Source organism: Erythrolamprus reginae, chromosome 2 (assembly GCF_031021105.1).
Source record: "Erythrolamprus reginae isolate rEryReg1 chromosome 2, rEryReg1.hap1, whole genome shotgun sequence".
In the NCBI taxonomy this organism is placed as follows: Eukaryota; Metazoa; Chordata; class Lepidosauria; order Squamata; family Dipsadidae; genus Erythrolamprus; species Erythrolamprus reginae.
Genome location: NC_091951.1, coordinates 97,191,687 through 97,200,817, shown reverse-complemented (window position 1 = coordinate 97,200,817; position 9,131 = coordinate 97,191,687). Strand labels below are relative to the sequence as shown.

The 9,131-nt window shown below is 40.1% G+C and overlaps 1 protein-coding gene across 1 annotated transcript; it reads right to left on the bottom strand.

Annotated features, from left to right (window-relative positions):
* Window positions 1–4,796: 4,796 nt before the first annotated feature.
* LOC139158496 (actin, cytoplasmic-like) lies at window positions 4,797–5,996 on the bottom strand. The gene has a single exon (XM_070735810.1). The coding sequence runs from the start codon at window positions 5,994–5,996 to the stop codon at window positions 4,797–4,799; it is 1,200 nt and encodes a 399-aa protein (XP_070591911.1).
* Window positions 5,997–9,131: the final 3,135 nt, after the last annotated feature.

The following is a 9,131-nucleotide window of genomic DNA, read 5'->3' as shown; positions in this document are numbered from 1 at the left end:
TAAATGATCGCTAGGCACCCCAGGGCTATAGACAACATAGTTAAAATCTAGATCTATCAATCATCAATCAATCAATCAATCAATCAATCAATCTTTCTATTATCTATCTATCTATCTATCTATCTATCTATCTATCTATCTATCTAAATATCTATCTATCTATCTATCACCAACCAACCAACCAACCAACCAACCAACCAACCAACCAACCAACCAACCAACCAACCAACCAACCATTCTATCATCTATCTATCTATCTATCTATCTATCTATCTATCTATCTATCTATCTATCTATCTATCTATCCACCCATCCACCCATCATTCATCTTCCATCTTCCATCTTCCATCTCCTATCTTCTATCTTCTATCATCTCCAGGAAAAATAGTGTCACACCAATTCATCATTTTGCCAAAAATCCCTGCAGGAAAATATTCATGTAATTAGAAAGAGTTGAATCTGATGTGAGGAAATCTTTATTTTTCTTTCTTTGAGAAACAGAAGCACAATAAATGTTATTAGTGTACATTGAGGATTAAATATATGATTTATTTTAATATCTATTTAAAATACAAAATGTGTCAAGATTTTGAACATAATCCAGTGATCAGAGGTTTCTTCTACTGAGAAGAAATTGGATATAATGAGAAAGACATGTGAAAACTCCTTCAAAACGTGATGCAGATGTGAGCTCTGGAAAATTGCAAAAACCAGTACAAAATAATATTCATATAAGGATTTCCAGAAACAGCCTAAAGGCATAACAATGTTTGTTTTAATGTGCTGCCTTTGCTCTTACAAGATAGCACACTAGCAATTTTCTACTTTGGATGAATTAACTACATATGTAGAATTGTCTTGAGTTAAACGGAATGGAAACCAAAGGCATCCATGCTAACAGATTCTAAAGTGAATTGTCCAACTCTGGATCTTTTTGGTTTGTCCTAGGACAATACAATCAGCATGACAAGATCTGGGATTTGAAATCTAGCTAGTAATAGGGATTGCTCTGGTAGTCAGATCAAAGGAGGTCCATTTGGAAGCTTCATGATATCTCTGACTGCAAACACCAACTTTATAAAATCTTGCAGCAAAACTGACACAAGAAGAAACAGATTTCTCAAACTTCTATTGAAATTCTCTAGCTACTGGCCAGTTCAACAGTGTCCTTGATAGTGTGGCTACAAAGCCAAACCTGTGCCAGGATCGAAAGGCTAAATGGCTGGGTGCATTCCAGCCAAGGCTGAGAGGGGCTGCACTTCCAAAGCAAGAGCTATGATCATACTAAATGCCGACCACCTCTGTCTGTAATTAACTGCTGTGTAAGCCTGAGGGAATTAGCACAGCACTGTAGATTCAGCTTTGAATCAAGAGTTTAATCATACAGCCTGAAAACAGCAAGATACACAGTTATTAATCTTTGCACTGTGCTGTAACCTCAAGTATAACTCCCAATTAATCAGCAGGAGGCAGACATGGCTCAATATTTACAACATGTCTAATTGATAGAGTTAAAGTGATTATAGAGAGCTATTGCTTATGCATTGATGGGATTCAGCTGAACTTAAGCCTGGGTTGTGCTCTTCCAAGACACCTCTTGTAACTGCTTCAAAGAGTGCCTGGCACAAAGTATTACTGAAGTACTACCAACACATTCATTTTGTCCAATCTATGCTTTTTCTCAGAATGCCCATCCAGAGAGGTCTAGAAGAACCCAACGTGGCCAATTTGCCATGACCTACTCACCACAGAACAACTCACCACAGGACAATTCAAGATGGGGTAAGGTCTTTTTATTATTCACCAAAGCATTACAAAAGCTGGTAGCCATAGGAATGATTTCCTTTAATACAAGAGATCAAATGATGAAAACATGGTCAACAAAATAAAAGGAACTAAGTGAATCCTGCAGCACTTTATCCCGTAGAGAGTTGACCATAGCAAGTTGACCACAGCAAATGTATGTATGTATGTATGTATGTATGTATGTATGTATGTATGTATGTATGTATTTGTTTATTTGTTTATTTATTACTTGTTTGTTTTATTAAGTACATATTGGTGGTATACAAAGATATAACAATATTTATATATATGATACTAGTAAAAGAGAAACATTAGGACAGGGGACGGAAGGCCACAATAAGTTACCTGTGGTGAGTTGTCTCATTCTGCATCCAGAGTTTGCCCAAATAATCGATCAGTTTTATTCTTATTACCAAGAACACAGCCCTAGCATCTCACATCCAATGCTAAGAAAACTATAATTATTTTTCTTTGCTTATTTCATGGGGTGTAGACCTTTTCTTAGATTATACAGTATAGAAGTGGCCCATATTAGCTATACCTGCATTATGCAGGCAACAAGCCAATAAGTATATAAATTAGTGTATATTTGTTCCGTATGTGTCAGTATGTGTGCATATATTAAATGGATTACTGCAGAATTTTTTAAAGCTTCCTAAAAGGGATTAGGTTTGTTGAGAATCCTAACCTATTTCCAAAAAGGAAGGGAAAATTTATGGAACAGCTTTATCTCTTGAATAATTTTTTCTTCCCGCCATGAGGTATCATTTCTGCTGTCTTTCTTCCCTGTGTATTTGAGGCCTGTGGTGATCTAGTCAGGTTTAAACAGCTTCTCTTTTGCTCATTTGTAGGGTCCTCACTTAAGTTAAAAAAAGGCTACTGACCTTTCCATCTAAACTGCTCAGATTACAAAAAATGAGTCCACATACTGGTTTAAACTGCCAGCAATGTTAGTTTATGTTGGGAATATTAGGGAGAAGGCAATCTATTCACTGATAGAAGATGTAATTTAAGGCTCAAGATCCTGAGATGTCCTAAAACCATCAATATTCCTTCAGTAAAGCAATCCTTCCTAATCAGCCCCAGCTGTTTGCTTCCTTTATAATGGAGCTAAACAAGCAACATTATGCTCAGACCCAGCTGGGTGACTAGCAGCATAGCTTAGCCAATGACTCAGAATGCAACACACAAAGATCAGTATGCATTTAAATTTGCCATAGCAACAAATAGTCCACCAGTGGTAATTACATAGATTGTCATGGAGACAGGGCAAAAGATGCAGAATGAATCCACAGGTCTTTGGGGAGTAAGACTATCTCTAAAGTTCCTGGCACATTGGCTCTGGAGACATGAGAGAAGAGACTATATTCTCTGCTCCCCACTCTAAAAGCATACTTCTGGCCAGAGAGCTAGACTAAGGCTTGTACACTCTGTAGCTGTGAGATAATTATAAATATATCTCTACAACTTGCTTAAGGGGAGAAGAAAAGGAGATATCTATGTTCATAACATGAGGCTATGCAACATGAAGACTTTGGACAAACTACTTTCTTGCTCTGTCTGGCACCAAACCCAAAGACCTGCTGATAGAGGAGGCGTACCTTCATTATCACAGATAACACACCTATTTGCTACTTCTTTATTATGGTCCCTTGATAATAGCACAAATTTCAATCTCAGTTTCCCTTACTGGTGCTATTTAGAATAGAGTAACAGAGTTGGAGGGGACTTTGGAAGTCTTCTACTCCAGCCCCCTGCTTAGGCAGGAAACCATACACCACTTCAGACAAATGGTCATCCAACATCTTCTTAAAAACTTCCAGTATTGGAGCATTCACAACTTCTGGAGGCACGCTGTCCTTCTTTTCATTAAACTAGCTGTAGACATACCAGTTCCTGCAACCATGTTGTAGCCTCCAGTCCCTTAATCATCTTTGTTGCTCTTCTCCACACTCTTTCTAGAGTTTCAACATCTTTTTTTTATATCGTGGTGACCAAAATTGAATGCAATATTCCAAGTGTGGCCTTACCAAAGCATTATAAAGTTGTATTAACACTTCATGTGATTGTGATTCTCTCCCTCTGTTAAAGCAGCCTAGAACTATATTTGCTTTTTTAGCAGCTGCTGCATACTGCAGGCTCATATTTAAATGGTTGTCCACTAGGTCTCCAAGATCACTCTCACAGTTACTACTATTGAGCAAGGTACCACATATACTGTACCTGTGCATTTTGTTTTTCTTGCCTAAATGTAGAACCTTACTTTTTTTCATTTATTAAATGTATATACTGCCAGAATCTGGGCAGCTCCATATGTATGCCATTCTTAGAATGAGATCCTGTAGCAGCAGCATTTATTAGGAACGACAGTACAGTATTCACTAACTATAGTATTTATAAGCAACAGCCACATAATTTAAATAGTTCTTTATTTTCATATCTTTTTCTCCAGTTCCGGTGTATCAGTGTGACATGTTAAGCTTTAGTAATATAGCCAATGTGCAGGATGAGTGAAAGAAAGATGGCTAGGGGTATGAGTGGTGAGAATTTTATTTCCTTACTGGGTTCAATTGTCTGTGTAAGAAAGCGTAAGCATGGTGTGTATCTGAGACCTTCTTGACATTTGTGTATGTAAAAAAAAACCCCATACCTTCTAGAATGGAAAGGTTTTTTTCTCTAACCATCAATAGTACATAATAATTGTATGTACGTCTGTTGAAGTTGTCTTGTATTTGATTTTAACAAATTCCTGATGCTGGCTTTTCCAGTCCAGTGCTTCCTGGGGTGTGTTCACTGCAATGCCTTTACACTTAGTCACTGACTGAGTTGATATCTTTGAGTGCGATTCCCCTGTTCACACCCATTTCCAGAAGGAATGATAAGACAGACTCAGAATCTGTGTAGTCAAAAACAGCATGTTATTGAGGAGGTGCCCCTTGAACCCGCATCTCTGCTCAGCCTGTCTTCAGCTGTCTGGCTCATCCCCTTGGTCAGAAACAGTGGCGATGGACAATGAACGGTCCCTTCTCATCGTAGGCCTGTCGGTTGATCCACACATTTTGGAAAGCATTGAGTGAGGCTACAATGGAGCCACCCAGCCAGGCAGAGAAGGTGCGATTAGGAGAAGCTAAGATGCCCACTTTGCCCTCGGGCTCCAGGTTTTGCAGCTCCTTCTTAATTCTTTCGGAAAAGCCGCGCAGCATAGTGGTGCCACCAGCAAGGAGGACATTGGAAAGCAGGTCTGCCTGTCGTTCTGGCTTGCATTTTTGAACACTGTTTAGTGCTTGGACATGGAGTCCCACTTCTGGGTAGCCTAGCATGGTAGGATTGAAGAGGACTTCTGGGCAGCGAAAGCGTTCGCTGCCAATAGAAATGACCTGCCTGTCCGGAAGAGTGTAGTCCATGAGATATTTTTTCTCATCTGCATTTAGCTCAGCCTCATACTGTTCAGGGATGTAACAGCACTTCTCCTTGATCTGGCACACCACTTCCATTTCTTCCTTTTGAAAAGGGTTCCCAGATTCTCCCATAATCTTGGCCAAATACTCTGTCAGAGCATTGCCTGCTATGTCCAGGCGATAGGTGGCATGTGGCAAGATATATCCATCATGGACAGGAGCAGTATAGGACGTTCCATAGCCGGAACCAATCACTAGCCCACCCGTACGTCCATATGAGTAAACTGACAAAAGTGACTGATTAGCAACAAACATGGCTGGAACTTCAAAGTTCTCAAACAACAGTTCAGCCATCTTTTCACGGTTGGTAGTCGGAGACATAGGAGCATCTGTAACAAGCACAGCCAGCTCTTCAGGGCATACACTGAGCTCATTGTAAAATATATGGTGCCACAGCATCTCCAGAGCATCCCAATCAGTGACCACGCCATGAGTCATTACCAAATGTGTGCTCACCTCTGCACGTCGTTGTGGAATGCTCTTTCCAATGTAGTACAATGGACTTTCCTTCGTCCTGAACCTGGGCACCCCCACAATACTTGGCACAATGGATCTTGGCTTTTCATCTCCAGCAAGGCCACTCTTGGTGTAGCCAGTGCCCGTATCGATCACAACAGCAGCATAGTCCTTGTACTTGTGCGAGGGGCTTGATTTGGAAGTCGAGGCAGGAGCCCTTGAACCAGGCCTGTGTCCTGCAGGACCAGGGCTCATAGCTTTTTTGTGGTGGCTCATTGTAAAAGGACTTTTTACATTCCCACCATATCAAGATATGACCAAACACCTAGACACCAGTCCTGCAGCCTCCAAGTGATGGAAGACATCCTATCAGTACAGAATATAGGAACTCGGTTGTCATAGTGATGTCCTAAGTCATGCCTAGGTCAGAGCAGCATCATAATAGTAGAGGAAAAATTCTAAGACAGGTATGGAAGTGAAATGGAAAGATTTCCTACAGAGATGTTGTCATAAAGATACATTCACTGAAAAAATATAATGATTAGGGACTGGTCATTGTGGAGAAAATATTGCTAAGAGTTGGCAATGAATTGATGGCATGTAATCAATATGTCAAACACTAATTGAAGTCACTGCACTGGCCACCAAATAACTATCAGGCCAACTTCAAGGTTTGGGTCATTATATGTTAGGTCCTAAATAGATCCTATTCCCTGTAAAAGACCCAGTGATTCTCTGAGATAATCATAATTGCTACATATCTGATACCCCCAACTCCAACTCCTGTTTGGCCCTGCCCACTCCATCCTGCCCCTCCCAGGAATCCCCATGCAGCCTGTTTTGGATGCAGGTAAATACTGGGCCTACTGGAAGTTTGGGAAGGCCTGAAATGGGTCTATTGTTCTGGCCTCCAGAGAGCCTCCGGAGCCTGGGGAGGCTGTTTTCGTCATCTTGTAGGTTCAAAGAAAGCCTCTGGAGTCCAGGAGGGCAAAAACACCCTTCCCCTGCCATGGTGCAGGAGGCTCACTAGACCATGACCACCATGTCCACACCCACCCAGCAACCGGGCAGATAATTTTTTTGAAGTCCACCCTGGTAAAAAGATATAGCATCCAGATTATTCTAGATGATTTCAGATCTGGTCTGATTAATTCTCACTTTCTGTGTCTAGGTCTGTGAATTTGGATCACTTTGCGTGAACCCTAATTCTGTTTATAGTTTATAGTATCAGTTTTTAGACACTGACACCAAAGGATAAGAATCCATCCAAACATTTTGCATCCCTGAGCCATGGTGGTGCAGTGGATAGAATGCAGTACTTCAGTCTACTTCTGTTGACTGCCAATTGCCTGCAATTTGGTAGTTCGAATCTCACCTGGCTCAAGATTGACTCAACCTTCCACTCTCAAGGTTAACACAGCCTTCCATGGTGGGTAAAATGAGGTGGGCAAAATGAGGACCCAGATTTTGGGGGCAATATGCTGACTCTGTAAACCTCTTACAGAGTGCTGTGAAGCACTGTAAAGTGGTATATAAGTCTAAATGTTATTGCTATTGCTATCCCATCCCTCCTCTTTGTGACTTGAGGAGAGTTCCATCTTCTCTACAAGAGATTTGTTTTTCCTTTTTTCCCCAGAATCTGATGTTTGTTTTTGAGCTATATTTTGGATAGTAAATTTTATTCTCCAAAAGGAGAGGACTGAAAAATAATCCCACAGATTTTTTTATACTCAACACCTTGAAGAATTGTGAAATGGACTTTGGTTCAAGAAATCTCCCTTTCTTTCTCTTCTGACCAGACATAGGGATTTAAAAAAAAATTACATCTGTGTGGCTAATCTGCCTTTGCCAGCTTAATTTTCTTGGATTGTCAGGGAAGCCACGCTTGACTCTTTACATTCAGGTAGTATTAGTGACAAATGCAGCTTATTCTAGCTGTCTAAGAATAAACTTGAAGATAATGGCCTGAATATACTGTTCAAGCCCAGGGAAAAGAGGCAGGAGAAGAGGATGGGAAATAATCACTCATGTGAAGTAGTTGAATTCATTATGCCAACATTTTATAATCAGCAGGGATGTTTGATCAGTGCCTGATGAGAATCAAACACCAGCAATTGATCAGAGAGACATTTAGGGCATTTCAACATCAATGGGTAAGAATGGAGATCTGAATGGAGAATAAAATCAGAATCAGTTATAAGAGCAATCTAAATATGCATTACTAGTCTATGTTTTGACACATACTGAATAGAGTGCAGTGCTTCATTATTTTATTTATACCTAAGTGTGTTAGAACTCCATGGTTGGATTTTGTTATATCTTGTTTTCAGCAGCTCACTGACCAAAATAAATTCCCTCTCTCCCCCCTCCCCAGTTTTAAGGTCAGGGAAGCAAATCTGATTTGGGGAGAAGATGGTCCCATCCAATCCAGATAATGTCAAAGCAAATTTCTTCAGAAGTCCAAGTCCTAGGGCCAACTCTTATTTGATACTTACCCTTTACTTTACTTTTACATGCTAAATTTGATCAATAGCTGTTTGGAATTAAGATATTTTAAGCACCTTAATTTTGAGGTAAATTAAAAAGGGAACAGTCTCTGTTTTGGAAAAGATATGGGTGCAGAGAATTGGAGAACCAAGACACATAAAGAGAAAGCGAGGGGGACTGGATGAGAAACCTTTATATTTAATCCATATTCCAGGTTATATCACTTAAGAAACTGGGATAGTACCCTTTCAGTATAATGGAATCATAGCAGATTGTACAGTGGTTTAGTGTCGAAGGTATACTCAAATAAACGATAAATAAATGTATAGAAGCACATACAAATACAGTATTTGCCACTCCCAGGATGCCAAATAATTATATTTTAAAGGAGGAAGAGGAAGGAAGGGGAAAGGAAGGTGGGTAAAGTAACCTTGATACTGAAAATATGTTCAGGGTATGTTGTGGATAAATTGTGAATATATGAAGTATAACTATTAAACTATTATATGGAGAAGTCAAATTTGTATTCTGATGGAGCTGTCCAAGGTCCTGATTTGCTCCATACATGAAAAGCAGGTCGCCTTAATAATCCTGGGGTTAGTGAGCAGCAGTGGAAGAGAATTATTGCTCTTATATTCTGCCTTATATTCTGAATTACTGTCATTATATTCAGCTTGCAGAATGTTTCTACTACACCTTACATGACATGGAATGTCAAACCAATGTGACATGCTAAGAGGTGAGTTCCTCCCGGTTTGGACTGGTTCCATAGAATCAGTAGTAACCTGGGTTGCTAGAACCAGCAGCAAACCAGGCCTGCTGCACCCCTGAGCTAGTTCTCCCAGGAGTGCCATAGGTTCTGCCATCTTGTTTTTAGCTTCTGCACAGGCACAAAAGCTTTTGTTAAGTACTGTGCATGTGTGC

Excerpts from the sequence above, each read along its gene's own strand:
- LOC139158496 (XM_070735810.1), bottom strand. The coding sequence starts at position 5,996 with ATGAGCCACCACAAAAAAGCTATGAGCCCTGGTCCTGCAGGACACAGG.